This window comes from Quercus robur, chromosome 3, assembly GCF_932294415.1.
Source record: "Quercus robur chromosome 3, dhQueRobu3.1, whole genome shotgun sequence".
In the NCBI taxonomy this organism is placed as follows: domain Eukaryota; kingdom Viridiplantae; phylum Streptophyta; class Magnoliopsida; order Fagales; family Fagaceae; genus Quercus; species Quercus robur.
The window spans coordinates 53,777,649-53,794,421 of NC_065536.1; the positions used below are offsets into that span (position 1 = coordinate 53,777,649).

The following is a 16,773-nucleotide window of genomic DNA, read 5'->3' on the forward strand; positions in this document are numbered from 1 at the left end:
CCTATCCAATTATTTTCGTTTGGCTAACCTTTGCTTTTCTTTAAATAAATGGCATTATAAAATACTTCTAATACAACTATTAAGAGTACTTTTTCCACCACGAAGGATTAGAAAATAAACAAAAATTAGTAAAGTCTCATAGTTTAACATCTAAATTGAGCACCATAAAAAATCATGCTATGTAACAGAACAAATACTAAATTATCCAAATCATGTTATATAATAGAATAATATTATATTTTTATATGCTATATTTAATTCTTTAGAACGCAATAGGATAACATTTAACAATCAAAGAGAAAAAAAAAATAAAACAAAAAAAATTTAAAAAATAAAAAAAATAAAATAACAACAACAACAACAACAACAACAACAATAATTTAAAAAACAAAACTAAATCGCATTAACCCAAAATAGAGTTTTAAAGAATATAAAAAATTATCAACCTAAAGTAGAGATGCAAGAAAAATAAAAAAAATCCACCAAAAAATTTTGAGAGAGAGAGAGAGAGAGAGAGAGGGAGAGAGAGGGAGGGGACCTTTTTTTTGTGAGGGAAAACTATGCATAGAATAGAAGAGATAGTGACAAATTTATAGTAAGAGGGTATGAATAAGAAGAGACAAAAATAAAGGAAGATGAAGAGAAAGAAGAAGAATGATATTAATGTAGAGGGTAGTGGGGAGATGAAAAGGTAAGGGAGGGAGAAATATTGAAGTAGTGGGGAGATGAAATGGTAAGAGAGAGAGAAAGGTTGGAGAAGTGTAAATATTAACAAAATAAATGTTAAAAACAATTATAAGAAAAATGGAAAAAAAAAAAAAAAAAAAACCTAAAGTTTGAAAAGCTTCAACATTTTGTTTTGTTTGTTTGTTTGTTTACAAACAAAACAAAACGTTGAAGCCTTTCAAGCTTTAGGGTTTTTTTTTTAAAAAAAAAAAAAAAAAAAAACTGAAAAGGCTCACACAAAACCCTAAAACTAAACTAAAAAGGTTTTGGGTTGAGCTTGATTGTGGAACTACATAAATAGAAGGTGGGCTTGATTAATTATACAGATTTATTATAGGGTGATAGTGGAAGTAAATAAATAAGTAGTGGACTAGATTTATTATAGGGTGATAGTGGAAGTAAATAAATAAGTATTGGGTCACATTTATAGGGCTGAAAATTGTAAAAACCATTTTAAAATTGTAGGAAAAATTATATTTTAAAAAAGAAAAAAAAAAAAAAGAATGACGTGGTAGCTGATGTGGCGTAACATGAGAGCAACAACATTAAACTCTATGCTTCAGCTTTTAGTAATATATAGATTTATACAAAATACTAGTTCAACATCTAATTTTCCCTATGGTACTAACCTTAGAGTTGATTTAAGTCATATTATTGAAAAATGATTTTCTCTATTTAAAATAGATCTATTTCATATTTCAAATTATATATTACAAATCTAACCGAGTATTACATTCAATATGGGAAATAATTTATATATGATTTTGTTAAATTATCTAAAAATATCAAAACTTTCATAATGCTACCTTATCTATTTCATACTAATTCAAAACTCAAACGATGTGTGAAGTCGAAATTATTTAAGAGTTGTATACCCCTAATAACACAAGATTTCTACAATTATATTCATCACTCATAGTAGGTCCCACTATGTAATACTAGTTTTATTTTATTTTTATTCAGTTACAATAATGGGAGAGAGAGAGAAATTGAACTATGATTCTACTTATATTAATAAGAAACACTCTCTTGGCGTTTGACATTGTTGTTACAAAATAGGTTTGCAATTTTTGTTTTTTCATTTCTTCTTTTAACACGTTTTCAGCCTAAAAAAAAGAGAATCACATATGGACTTGACATTTTTGTGAGAACATGTTTGTTTTTTTGTTTTGTTCTTTTGATACGTTGGACCTCAAAATGAGAATTGCATTTTCTCCTTTTTTTTAAAAAATAATAAAATCCCATATTCTCCTCAAAACCCATTGTTCCATCCCTACTCTCATTTTCCTGTAAAACTGCATCAAAAAATATTTATGTTCAATCAACTTCTAAAATTTATGATGTCATTTGAATAATTTTTTTTTTTACTCAGCTCAATATGCTAAGAAAAATGGTCTTACTCAGAAAAATAGGATGCTGGCAGTTCTGGGAGTTTCTGTTGCTGTAATGTTTCTTCTTGTAGTCTTAGTTGTGTATTGTTTTGTAATGAAGAAGAAGTATTGTTTTGTAATGAAGAAGAAGAAAGGTAAGGAAGTTTAAAGCAATTTTTTAAAACCTATTTCTATATTTCTAAGGCCAGTGAACAAATGCTCCCAAGATTACTCCAACACTATGTTTCAGAGTTATAAAGGTTAGGCAGGATATGTAAATCATGAAATAAAACTGAAAAAAAAAAATGGAATGGAACTTGATATATTTTGCAAGCGTAGAAGTTATAAAAGAAAAAATGAAAAAGAACTTGATAAATGTTGTTATTATAGTCATAATCATTTCTTTGGATCCAAAGGTGGTATACTGAAGCAGCCAAGAAAAATTTTCAAATGCTATTCTTAAACATCTTGCCTTATAGCCTATGAATAAATGCATTAGCTCATTCCATTTGCACATTCTTTTATCTACCATACGTAAATGTCAAATTCAAAAGAAAGAACACTCGAAGACGACATGATCACAAATTCCATTTGACTTCTATAGAAAACATACATGGGCATCATTGTACCCCATTTTACAAGCCTTTCTTAGGAGGGCAACCTATCCTTCACTACCAACCAAAATATGAAGGACTTGTTGGGAAAAGCTACTTTAGACCATACCAGTTTCTACCATTCATTGAGACATACATGTTTCTTATTTAATTCTACTCTGAATTGCGATTTGTCATTCACTGCCAGCCAAAGACAAAGTAATAAGGAATGCTTAGAAGCAGTTGCTTTAGACCACACCACTTTCCACCATTCAACTGTATCCACCTTGTTTCTTATTACACTTCAGGTTGAAATCCATGTGACTTTTCTATATTAGATGACAACCAGTACACTGAGTTGTCTTAGGTAATTTTAATTGATGAAAATAAGCTTGTAGGGTAGTATCTTTTGATTTGATAGGTTTCCAAGGCTATTACATTTCTTTTAGAATACTGGATACTTCTGCCAACTTAGAAATTGTAGTATCATATACCACCTTGTGGACAAAGTTCAGGATCAAAACACCTTTAAGTTGTCAATTATCCTGCTACCTTGTGGACAAAGTTGGGGATCAAAACCTTGATGAGTGTCCTAGCCAATTCCCTAACATTTAGGATTTTCTCAAGCTCCATCAGCAGGCTTGAGGAACTTTCATCACCTATAAGCACTTCCTTTTAGAAAAGTGCATTTTAACTGATAGGGTTATTTTTGACAAAAATTAATATCCCCTAACACATCACGCAAGGAAGCCAATGGTGCCTATAGGTCCGTCAGCTTTATGGAAGCAGACGGAAAGGCCCAGAGCGATGACAGTTGGAGCGATGACTCTAAAATAACAACCTAACAGGTGCTTCTGTAAACCGATGGGGAATCCTTGGACGAGGTGGAAAGGCCGACGGAGTAAGATGGCCGACGGGTCCAGCCTAGTTTAGCTTGGTCCCCACGAATATCTATACATAGAAACATCTTGTGTGACACGTAAGATAAAACCCATTACTTACCCATATTGCTCTCATATGGAAGGGTACCCTGAAATCTCAAAAACCCTAAGTGCCAAACCCTCCCAACAAGGAAAGATCCCTACTTTGGAGGGATTTTGATTCATCACTCCCCACTATATAAGCATTAGACCTTCACTTTTCTCAAGCACATAGAAAATCCCCAGCTTTTTCACTGTAGAGTTCTTAGAGATTTCTCATTCGCTAACTTGACCTTCGGAGGGTTCTTGGCTAGTACCACGCCAGTGCCTTTTGATTGGTCCATCTGTTCTTATTCCATAGGTACCCATTGGAGTAGTTTGGAGCCTACAACTCACTGACGATTTCAGCACATCATCATTAACCAAATGGGATTTCTTGTCAATGATAAGCAGATATTATAAACTACAATTTTTCCTCTGTTTCATTAATTTATTTTGGTGTGTTTCTCAGTTTTATTAAATTAGGATTTTGCATGAGAATTCCTAATTGGACAAATGTGGTTACTAGCATTATTAATTACTTATTTTATGACAAAGACGAGGCATAGCACATATTCATATAGTGCTGACTCTACTTTACCATACTTCGAAGACTCTCCAAGTAGAAAGGACCTTGATGGAACTAGAAGAAATTCAAATTTGCCATTATTTGATATAAGAACCATTATTGCAGCTACAGATAACTTTTCTATTGCTAACAAGCTTGGCCAAGGTGGTTTTGGCCCAGTTTATAAGGTAGTCTCATTGAACAAGTCCCATAATTTGCATAATCTCATTTCAAGTGTGTTTATGCATTAGAAATTCCATCATGAATGTTTACGGGTACTCATTGAGTATGAATTCATTATGTGCAATTGGGCTTCCCCAAATGATTCACCAAGTAGAGTTTCTTTTAACAATTGTGCACTATGGCAAAATAACATTTGGACTTTAATTACAATGTTTGCTACAAAATGGAATGGAAATAGCGATAAAAAGACTATCAAAATGCTCTGGACAAGGAGTAGAATAATTTAGAACAAAAGTTGCACTAATTGCTAAACTCCAACATAGAAACCTTGTGAGAATTTTAGATTGTTGCAGGACTCTTTCATTTTTGGTATGTCTTCTTTTTCTCATTCACTCATCATCACTAGAAAACGATCCTCCCATTACAAACATATCAGTTCCAAGTAGCAAGATTTTATACGTAAGTAAAAAAGCACGGATGCAGTGCAATCTAATCCAAGTTCTCATTTCTTCATTTAGATGAAACAAAAAGTCATGCTTAGATTGGAGAAAGTGATTTGAGATTATTTGCGGAATTGCTCGAGGGATCTTATATCTTCATCAAGACTCAAGATTAACAATTATCCATAGAGATTTAAAGGCCAGGAATGTTCTACTTGGCAATGCATTGAATCCAAAAATTTCAGATTTTGGTATGGCTAGAATTGTTGGAGGGGATCAAATTGAAGCTAATACAAATTGCGTTGTTTGAACATAGTAAGTATGGTAGAAAACAAAAGATATACTTTTTTAACCGATTACTTGACTGCCATTTTTACATCTAAGGAGAGTACAAACTACAGGCCTTTGTAAGAAAAAAATATTAAGGATATCTTTATAATTTGTTTTCATATTTTGTTACTTCAAATTTTACATGTATGTTAGTTCCCAAAGGGATATCTTTGATCATTTTATGTTGAGGTTCAATATCTTCCTTTTCATTGTTATATGATAGTGGTTATATGTCACCTGAGTATGCAATGCAATGACTGTTTTCAATAAAGTCTGATGTATTGCTACTAGAGATCATTATTGGCAAAAAGAATAGTACTTATCATCATGATGGTCCTTCCTCAAATTTGATTGGACATGTTAGTACATGTGCAGACAATGACTACAAAATTAAGCCTATATTGTTGAGCCTAATATGATTAATATCTTGTCTCAGGTTTGGGACTTATGGAGAGAAGACAATTCCATTAAAATAGTTGACCTGTTACTGGATTAGACATACCCTGCTAATGAAGTTTCAAGATGCATTCAAATTGGGCTTTTGTGTGTGCAAGAAACATGCAATAGACCAGCCAACCATGTCAACTGTTGTTTTCATGTTGGGCAATGACACACCTCTTCCCTCTCCAAAACAGCCTGTATTTATTTTGAAGGGTACTTACAATAGTATAGACAGATCAACTAGTGTAGCATCTAATTCTGTAAATGAAATAACACTTTCTACAGTTGCTGGTCGTTAAAACCCCAAACTATTTGTAGCAAGTGTACTAATATTCCATTTCAACATAGGATTGAGTTACTCTAATTCTACTCTACATTACAATTTTTTTTGTATGAACAAGTGAACATAATGTATATACTGTAAAATTATAATAAAGAAGAAGATAATATATTATTACACAAACTATTATTGTCCAGAACTTGTGATGAAATCACTACCATCTCCTTTAACTTTTTCTATCAAGTGGTTTCTGAAATTAGTATACAAAAAGTTAACTGGGTATATATGTTCTGTGGAGATAACTTCGTTGGTTTTCCATACAAGATGTCCAAAGTTACAAAGAGCTTTTCTTTTGTAGAGAAAGTTACTAAGTTTAACCATGGAGATTTAAAAGAGGAACTCTAAATGCATAATATTGGTATTTAATTTGGATTTCAGGGTGTTTTACTATTGATATGCTTGGGTATGGCTAATATGCAACTTAAGAGAATACTTCAAACCAAGACAATATTACCAAATAAGTTAGAACAACAGTTTATAACTTTGATGTAGATCCTCTTGTATAGCAAGGAGAAGTGTGAAGAAAGGGGTGACAAAAAGTTGTAACCATTTCCTCCTTTTTGCTTAAATTTGGCCCAATTCTACTTTTGTGCTCACTTATATTTGTGAAGGTGCCTTTTTGAGAGTTTGTCATTCTCTCCTTGAAGTCACCTGAAAAATAAAAAGAGCAAACTAGTTTTCAGAACATCAACATCATATGGAACAAATTAATGTTATATAGCAGGACAGAAGTGATGAATATAATTGTAGAAAATCTTATTATGTTAGACATCTACAAATTTTAAACAATTTCAACTTCTCAACCTTCTTCTTATAGGTTTGGGTTTTTTTTTTTTTTTTTTTTTTTTTTGGGTGAAATGGGGATAGGTTTGGAAAAAGCCATTGAGAACATTTTTATATTTTTTTGAATGGTATAATGAAACTATATATAATTATTTTGCATCATGCATAAAATCTGGACATTCTAGATGTGCAAAATATTTGAAAAGTGTTAGAAAATGTGAGACAGATAGCTATTAATCACGTAATAATAAGAAATTATTAAAAAGACTTTAAAAATCTAACTGGAAAATCATCCTATTCAAACCTTCATTTTCCTTTCTTTCTCGTACTTTAAACAAAGTTTCTTGTACTTTCAGATTTTGGTATGGCTAGAATAATTGGAGGTAACCAAATTGAAGCAAATAAAAATTGCCTCACTGGAACATAGTAAACGTGCTAGAAAGCAGAGATATATTTATACTTTCCAATCAATTACTTGCTACCAATTTTATATCTAAGAACAGTACAAGCTACAGGCCTTTGTAAGAAAAAATATAAAGGATATTTTTTGTTGATCTTTTTCATCTTATGTTACTTCAATTGCTACAAGTTCTTAAACCCTGAAATTTTGTTGTAGGCATATCAAACTCTTAGCATGCTCTCTCTCTAGCATACACACAAGGAGAGAAAAAAACTCCTTGATAGGATCACTTCAATTTTTTTATTTTTTTATTTTTATTTTTTATTTATTAAAATCATATCATGTATGGATTTAAACCGCCCAAAAAATTATAGAATTGAAGAAATTTTTTAAATTTTTACTTAAATTAGAGAAGCAAAGTAATTTATACATTTTCCTTATCTGTTGGTAAATAGTATTGCATACGTAACAGCACACCTTAACAAATACTATCAATAAAAGTAATGAAGTTTAAAATATTTGTGTACAAGTATAATATGAAAAATGTTTGATATACGTTATATATGTTTGATAATAGAAAACGTGTATTTTTCAATGTATTTTTGTTTGACATGATATATTGGATATATATATATATATATATATATATATATTTAAAGGTACTTTAATAAAACTCAACAAAGGATATATTATTATTTATTTATCATCATTGGTTTATCACTTGAATCTCAGTGGTTGACAATTCAGTTAAACAATCACTTTTTAGATGAACCTAATAACAATTATTCTACCACCACAACTTTTGCAATAACAGATGAAGTAGACTACAATTTTTTTTTTTTTTTTATTGAATTAGATAGATAATGGAGGAGGTGATATAAAACACAACAAATGATATATAATTATTTCTTTATTATCATTGAGTTATCTCTTGAACCTAGTTGATTGTTGGTGGCTCTAGAAATTTTTTTAGGGTGGTCATTAAAAAACTTAAATTAAAAAAATAAAACTTGAATATATTAACATCACCAAAAAAAAAAAAAAAAAAACAGTCGCAATTACATAAAGTTTTAAAATTTCCTTCACAAGATTTCATATTTTGAAATCTTTGTATGATATAATAGTTTTACTATCAACGTTATCAACTACTTTTTCAATATACACAATTAAGCAATTATTAAACTATTGATCTCCTTTTCAATTAACAACATATTGCCTAAATAAGTAGCAATATAAACAAAATGCATTACCTTTTTGAAAAAATGTATCACATAAATCCAAGAAATTCGATTGAAGACTAAAACAAGCATAACAGAATAGTTATTTGAAAAGTGTGCATTTTTTTAATAAAAAAATAGCGATTTTAAAATATACCATTTGAAAACACAATTTAAAAAATCACAATGAAATGTTTGATTTGGGCTTTTAGGCTAATTTGTTTATTTGAGCAATTTTTGAAACATTTTTACACTTACACACCAAAGCCTAAGTGGTAAAGTTTTTACTAGCTAATTCTAATTTGAACACGTCACTAAAATTATTTTTTTGTCCATGATTGCTATTTAAGATTTATTGCGAAAATGTTGTAAATATAGCATTTCTCGCAATTTTTTGGTTCAACATACAATGATCCAAAATTTTGGAGAAGTTGAATTTAATTTTTAATAGGCTCAAATTGTTATTTAAGGTGTTCAAGTTTTTTTAGGGTGGTCAAGTTTTTTTTTTTTTTAATTTTTTTTTAATTTTTTTTAGAGGGGTTAACAACCCAAATTAATTTAAAATTCAAATTTTTAAGGTATTTTTTTTTTTTAAATTTCCAAGTCAGGATGGTCACATTTGGCGCCTCCCTTGACTGTTAGCAATAAACAACCACTATTTAAAGAACCCAATAATTACCATTGCGCACCTTTGGTGTAGTAGTCACTTTACAATTATGAGTATTTGTGAAGTGTGGAGGCAAGAGTTAAAGTTTAAGTTTTTAGGAGGGAGTTTCACACCTACACACTTAGATTAAGTTAGTGTAGAATTTCTGGTATATAAATAAATAAATAAATATATAAACCCAATAATTTTTGTTCATTAGTCAATGTACATCCGAGTTCTAGGGTCAAAAATTGCTACCTAGACTTAAATTAAAGTTGCCAAAGAAGACCAAAGTTTTGTCAAGTATCTTTCACTGAGTAATACTATTGGCACGTAAAAATACACAATTTTGTACCATAATTTTTTATATGGCTGTCAAGCTCTGTAGTCTATACCCGCCGGTCAGCCACAAGTCCTTTTTTTGACTGAAGAAGGTAGTTCCACAAGTCCTATTACTATTATATTTGTTAAAAATAAATAAATAAAAGAAGCTACCTCCAAGACTTTCAGATTGTATGGCTATCAAGCTCGGGAATCGGGATAGGATCCCTACGGTTCAAATTTCTCCCGTTTCCTCTAATTTTTATCCGGATGCAAGACACGTGTTAGAAAAAAAATATCCAAAGGCACAAAACAAACCACCTAAGGGTCAGAACATAGCATTATTTTTCCTTCTTTCTCTCTCTTCTTTTCCCACCGTCTCTTCACCTGAGTTTACCAAGCTACTGTACAAACAAAGAAGAAGAAGCCACAGCCGTCAGTGTCACACCATCAGCTAGTTTTTCTCCATCCTTTCGCGAAACCGACGTTGCAAATCTTTTCTTCGGCCTCCGATGTGTAAAACCCAAGAAGCCGGCGTCCATCTTCAGCCTCACGGGCCTCCACGTGCGGCCTGAAGTTTTGCCCCATCGAAGATCGCCGTTGGCTGTGTTGCTCCGATTCCGAAGAACGCATGCCTTCTTCCTGCACTTTTATCTCATAAAAGGTTTGCTTTCAAAAACACAAATTGCTAATTTCCTAACCGTTGGATCATTATTTTTACACATGTCACTCATCATTTTGAAATGGGATGAAACTGGAGGTGATCCTTTATAGCAGCCAGTAAGGTCAGCCACAACTTATACTCTTCATTAGGAAAAAAATGATGAATCCTGCTAAAGGGTCATGGAATACATTGCTGCTTCTCTCCCTTCTTGTTTGCCCAATTTGCATTTCCCTTGACACCATAACACCAGACCAACCCCTCAAGGATGGTGATGGTCAACTTCTACTCTCAAACCAAAAAACCTTTGCACTTGGGTTTTTCAACCCCGGCAGTTCCAGTCACCGCTACGTTGGAATTTGGTATAACCAAATCGCCGAAAAAACCGTTGTGTGGGTTGCAAACAGAGACGCTCCTCTCAATGATAACTCCGGAGTCCTCTCCATCAACGGTAAGGGAAGCCTTGTACTCCACACCCAAAACCAAACCACTCCTATTTGGTCCACCAATGTTTCTTTTTCTGTCTCATCCACAAATAATTCTATGGCTAAGCTCTTAGATATAGGAAATCTTGTTTTGGTTCAACAAGACAGCCAACATGTTACATGGCAGAGTTTTGATTATCCCACCAATACTCTGCTTCCGTTTATGAAACTTGGGCTAGACCGGCGGACCGGGTTAAACCGGTTCCTAACATCTTGGAAGTCCAAAGATGACCTGGGAATTGGCAACTACTCATATCATTTAGTTCCAACTGGGTACCCTCAGGCATGCTTATACTTGGGTCGGACTCTATTATGGCGTGCTGGATCTTGGACTGGCCTAAGATGGAGCGGTGTACCCGAAATGACATCAAAATTATTCAATGTTAGCTTTGTGAATAATCAAGAAGAAACCACCATTATGTACAGTATATTTTCAAATTTAGTTGACCCCAAAGTTTTTCCTAAAACAATGGTCGATGAATCAGGAATTGTGCGACGGTCCTTATGGCAGGAGACTAGATGGGTCGAATATTGGTCCAGCTCCCTAGCGTTATGTGATAAGTATTTGAATTGCGGTCCAAATAGTTATTGTGACCCATACAATGAGGTCATTTTTGAGTGCAAGTGCTTTCCTGGATTTGAACCCAAGTCATCTCGTGATTGTGTGAGGGAAAAGCAAGGAGTGTCCATGTGCAACAATAGAGAAGGTTTCGTGAAGTTGGCACATATGAAGATGCCAGATACTTCAGTAGCACATGCGGACATGAGTTTGAGTATGAAAGAGTGTGAGCAAAAGTGTTTGAGGAATTGTTCTTGTATGGCTTACGCAAGTGCAAATGAGAGTGAAGGAGGGATTGGTTGCTTGACATGGCAAGGGGACTTGGTGGACGCAAGAACATATGTTGATCTAGGACAAGATTTATATATACGTGTGGATGCAATTGTATTAGGTACTCTTTCATCTTTTATCTTTAAAATTTTAGAAAAACATTTTACAAAAATACATCCCATTTGGTGGCTAGGTCACCGGTCTGGTGAGCTAGGCAAATGATGTCGGTACTTCAGTGGTTGGAGCCATCGCTTCGACGACCGGTGCCAACACTCTGGTGGCCAAAGCCATCACTCTAGCAACAATTGCTAGCAGTCTGGTCATTGAAGCAGCGTGTCAGATGTTCGATAACCAAAGCGACCATTCCAATGACCAAAGACACTGCTCTAGCGGTAGTTGCCTAATCTTGGTTGTTTGTTTGAAAAAAATTATTTGCCATACTAAACACCTAAAAATCATATTTGTTTTACTTCAAAACAAATAGAGTGTTAGTGAAGATTCATGTCTATTGTATTATTTTAGTCCAAAGTTTATACAGAATACTAATCCAACATATAATTTTCCCTATGGTATTTACTTTAAAGTTGATCAAAATATTGAAAAATGGTTTTCTCCATTTAAAACAGATCCATTTCAAATTATATAGTACAAATCTAAACGAGTATTACATTCCATATGGGAAAGAATTTATATATGGTTTTGTTAAATTATCACAAAATATCAAAATTTTCACAATGTCTACCTTATCTATTTCATAATAGTTCAAAACTCAAACAATGTGTGGAGAAGTAAAAATTATTTAAGAGCTTTATACACCTAATAACACAAGATTTCTACAATTATATTCATCACTCGTAGTTGGTCCTCCTACTACGTAATACTTGTTTTATTTGACTTTTTTTTATTGTTACAATAATGGAGAGGGAAGATTTGAATTATGATTCTACTTATATTAATAAGAAGCACTCTTGTTGTTTGACATTGTTGTTAGGTTTGCAATTTTTTTTTTTGTTTCTTCTTTTTAACATATTTTTAGCCTCAAAAAAAGAGAATCACATATGGCACTTGACATTGTTGTGAGAACATGTTTGCTTTTTTTGTTTTGTTCTTTTGAGACGTTGGACCTCAAAAAGAGAATCACATTTTCTCCTTTTTAAAAAAAATAATAAAATCACATGTTCTCCTTAAACCCATTGTTTCATCCCTACTCTCATTTTCCTGTAAAATTGCATCAATAATAACTATTTATGTTCAATCAACTTCTCAAATTTATGATGTCATTTGAATAATTTTTTTTTTTTTTTTACTCAGCTCAATATGCTAAGAAAAATGGTCTTACTCAAAAAAAGAGGATGTTGGCAATTCTGGGAGTTTCTATTGCTGTAATGTTTCTTCTTGTAGTCCCAGTTGTGTATTGTTTTGTAATGAAGAAGAAGAAAGGTAAGGAAGTTTAGAGCAATTTTTTTTTTTTTTTAAACCTATTTCTATATTTATAAGGCCAATGAACAAATGCTCCCAAGATTACTCCAACACTATGTTTCAGGATTTATAAAAGAATAGGTAGAATTCATAGATCATGAGAAAATTGAATAAAATGGGATGGAACTTGATTTATTTTTCAAGCGTAGAAGTTGATAAAAGAAAAATGAAAGAGAACTTGATATATTTTGTTATTATACTCATAATCACTTCTTTGGATCCAAAGAAGGTATATTGAAGCAGCCAAGGAAAATTTTCAAATGCTTCTTACACAAATGTCAAATTCATAAGAAAGAACACTCGAAGACAACATGATCACAAATTCCATTTGACTTCTACAGAAAACATACATGAGCACCATTGTACCCCATTTTACAAGCCTTTCTTGGGAGGGCAACTTGTCCTTCATTACCAGCCAAAATATGAAGGACTTGTTAGGAAAAGTTGCTTTAGACCATACAAGTTTCTACCATTCACTGAGACATACATGTTTCTTATTTAATTCTACTCTGAATTGCAATCCATCCTTCATTGCCAACCAAAGACAGAGTATCAAGGAATGCTTAGAAGTAGTTACATTAGACCATACCACTTTCCACCATTTAGTTGTATCCATCTTATTTCTTATTTCACTTCAAGTTGAAATCCATGTGACTTTTCCATATTTAGATGAAATCCAGTACATTGAGTTGTTTTGAGGTCTATTTGTGATCTACTTATTTTGTTGAAATTGAAATTTTTTTGTTGAAAGTACTGTAGATAAAGGTAAAAATTAGATATAATAATACAATGGGACTCATCAATAATAGCAAAAATAAGCTGAATGGTAAAATAAGTTGGCAAAAATAATCTTTGCCAAACAACACTTAGTTAATTTTAATTAATGAAAATAAGCTTGTAGGGTAGTATCTTTTGATCTGATAGGTTTCCAAGGTTACTGCATTTCTTTCAGAAAATTGGATACTTTTGCAAACTCAGAAATTGCAGTATCATACACCACCTTGTGGACAAAGTTAGGGATCAAAAAACCTTCAGGGTGTCAATTATCATGCCATATGGACAATTTTTTCACCTTTTTAACTAAAAGCTTGATGAATAGCCCATCCAATTCCCTAACATTTTAAGATTTTCTCCAACCCCATCAGCAGGTCTGAGGAACCTTCATCTCCCATAAGCACTTACCTCTTAGAAAAGTGCATTTTAACCAAATGGGATTTCCTGTCAATGATAAATAGAAAATGTAAACTTCAATTTTTCCTCTTATTTTTTACTTTTTCATTCTTTTATTTTAGTGTGTTTCTTAGTTTTATTAAACTAGGCTTTTGTGTGAGGATTCCTAATTGGACAAATATGGTTACTAGCATTATTAATTACTTGTTTTATGACAGAGAATAGGCATATCACATATTCATATAGTGCTGACTCTACTTTACCATACTTTGAAGACTCTTCAAGTAGAAGGGACCTCGATGGAGCTAGAAGAAATTCAAATTTGCCATTGTTTGATCGAAAAACCATTATTGCAGCTACAGATAACTTCTCTATTTCTAACAAGCTTGGCCAAGGTGGTTTTGGCCCAGTTTATAAGGTAGTCTCATTGAACAAATTCCATAATTTGCACACTCTCATTTTAAGTGTGTTTACGCATCATAAATTCCATCGTGAATGTTTACAGGTACTCATTAAGTACGAATTTATTGTGTGCAATTGGGCTTCCCAAAATAATTCACCAAGTTGAGTTTCTTTCAACAACTGTGCACTATGACAATGATATTTGGACTTTAATTGCAGGGTTTGCTACAAAATGGAATGGAAATAGCAGTAAAAAGACTATCAAAATGCTCTGGACAAGGAATAGAACAATTCAAAACAGAAGTTGCACTAATTGCTAAACTCCAACATAGAAACCTTGTGAGAATTTTAGGTTGTTGCATTCACAAAGAAGAGAAGATGTTGATCTATGAGTACTTGCCAAATAAAAGCTTGGACTCTTTCATTTTTGGTATGCCTTCTTTTTCACATTAACCTCTCTCATCATCACTAGAAAACGATCCTCCCATTACAAACATATCAGTTCCTAGTAGCAAGATTTTATACCTAGGTAAAAAAGCACGAATGCAATACAATCTAATCCAAGTTCTCATTTCTTTCTTCATTTAGATGAAACAAAAAGGTCATGTTTAGATTGGGGAAAGCGATTTGAGATTATTTGCGGAATTGGTCGAGGGATCTTATATCTTCATCAAGACTCAAGATTAAGAATTATCCATAGAGATTTAAAGGCCAGCAATGTTCTACTTGACAATGCATTGAATCCAAAAATTTCAGATTTTGGTATGGCTAGAATTGTTGGAGGGGACCAAATTGAAGCAAATACAAATTGCATTGTTGGAACATAGTAAGTATGGTAGAAAACAAATATATACTTTTTTAATCGATTACTTGACTACCATTTTTACATCTAAGGAGAGTCCAAACTACAAGCCTTTGTAAGAAAAAAAAATATTAAGGATATCTCTATAATTCGTTTTCATATTGTGTTACTTCAAATTTTACATGTATGTTAGTGCCCAAAGGGCTATCTTCAATCATTTTATGTTGAGGTTCAATATCTTCCTTTTCATTGTGCTATGACAGTGGTTATATGTCACCTGAGTATGCAATGCAAGGACTATTTTCAATAAAGTCTGATGTATATAGCTTTGGGGTATTGCTGCTAGAGATCATTATTGGCAAAAAGAATAGTACTTATCATCATGATGGTCCTTCCTCAAATTTGATTGGACATGTAAGTACACTTGCAAACAATGACTACAAAATTAAGTCTATATTGTTGAGCCTAATATGTTTAATATCTTGTCTCAGGTTTGGGACCTATGGAGAGAAGACAATTCCATGAAAATGGTCGACCCATTACTAGATGAGGCATACCCTACTAATGAAGTTTCAAGATGCATTCAAATTGGGCTTTTGTGTGTGCAAGAACATGCAATAGACCGGCCAACCATGTCAACTGTTGTTTTCATGTTGGGTAATGACACACATCTTCCTTCTCCAAAACAACCTGCATTTATTTTGAAGAGTACTTACAATAGTACAGACAGATCAACTAGTTCAACATCTAATTCAGTAAATGAAATAACACTTTCTACAATTGACGGTCGTTAAAACCCCAAACTATTTGTAGCAAGTATACTAATATTCCATTACAACATAGGATTGAGTTACTCTAAGTCTACTCTAAATTACAGTTTTTTTTTTTTTTTTTTTTTTTTTGGTATGAACAATTGAACATAATGTATGCACTTAAAAATTATTACCCAAAAAAAAAATATATATATATATATATATATATAATGTATAATATTACAGAAACTGTTTTTTTTTTTTTTTTTTTTTCCAGAACTTGTGATGAAATCACTACCATCTCCTTTAGCTTTTTCTTTCAAGTGGTTTCTGAAATTAATATACAAAAAGTTAATTGCGTATATATGTTCTGTGGAGATAACTTCATTGGTTTTCAGAACAAGATGTCCAAAGTTACAAAGATCTTTTCTTTTGGTGTGAAATTTACTAAGTTTAACCATGAAGATTTAAAAGAGGAACACTAAATGCATAATACTGGAATTTAATTTGGATTTCAGGGTGTTTTACTATTGATATGCTTGGGTATGGCTAATATGTAACTTAAGAGAACACTTCAAACCAAGACAATATTACCAAATAAGTTAGAACAACAGTTTATAACTTTGATGGTAGATCCTCTTGTATAGCAAGGAGAAATGCAAAGAAATGGCTGACAAAAAGTTATAACCATTTCCTCATTTTTGCTTAAATTTGGCCCAATTCTACTTTTGTGGTCACTTATATTTGTGAAGGTGAGTGTGTGTCATTCTCTACTTGAAGTCACTTGAAAAAATAAAAAAAGCAAACTAGTTTTCACAACATCAACATCGTATGGAACAAATTAATGTTATATAGCAAGACAAAAGTTATGAATAT

General features: G+C 32.3%; 2 protein-coding genes across 4 annotated transcripts in view; one reads left to right on the forward strand and one right to left on the reverse strand.

The window, feature by feature from the left end:
* The window catches only part of LOC126718374 (twinkle homolog protein, chloroplastic/mitochondrial), an 83,015-nt gene that overhangs the window by 25,642 nt on the left and 40,600 nt on the right, over nucleotides 1-16,773 (reverse strand). The window lies entirely within an intron of this gene.
* LOC126718373 (G-type lectin S-receptor-like serine/threonine-protein kinase RKS1) lies at nucleotides 9,839-16,004 on the forward strand. Of its 3 annotated transcripts, none has more exons than XM_050420516.1 (7): nucleotides 9,839-11,413; nucleotides 12,604-12,732; nucleotides 14,160-14,359; nucleotides 14,563-14,773; nucleotides 14,932-15,169; nucleotides 15,409-15,559; nucleotides 15,637-16,004. In XM_050420516.1, exons 1-7 carry the CDS (start codon nucleotides 10,138-10,140, stop codon nucleotides 15,937-15,939), a joined length of 2,508 nt encoding a protein of 835 aa, XP_050276473.1. In that variant the 5' UTR covers nucleotides 9,839-10,137; the 3' UTR covers nucleotides 15,940-16,004. The 3 variants fall into 3 exon arrangements, with proteins under 3 accessions (XP_050276473.1, XP_050276474.1, XP_050276475.1); XM_050420517.1 differs by having other exon boundaries at nucleotides 14,217-14,359; XM_050420518.1 differs by lacking the exon at nucleotides 12,604-12,732.

Coding starts and splice junctions, on each gene's coding strand:
- LOC126718373 (XM_050420516.1), top strand. CDS start 10,138: ATGATGAATCCTGCTAAAGGGTCATGGAATACATTGCTGCTTCTCTCC. Junction 12,733..14,159: donor TGTAATGAAGAAGAAGAAAG/GTAAGGAAGTTT, acceptor GTTTTATGACAG/AGAATAGGCATATCACATAT. Junction 14,360..14,562: donor GTTTTGGCCCAGTTTATAAG/GTAGTCTCATTG, acceptor CTTTAATTGCAG/GGTTTGCTACAAAATGGAAT.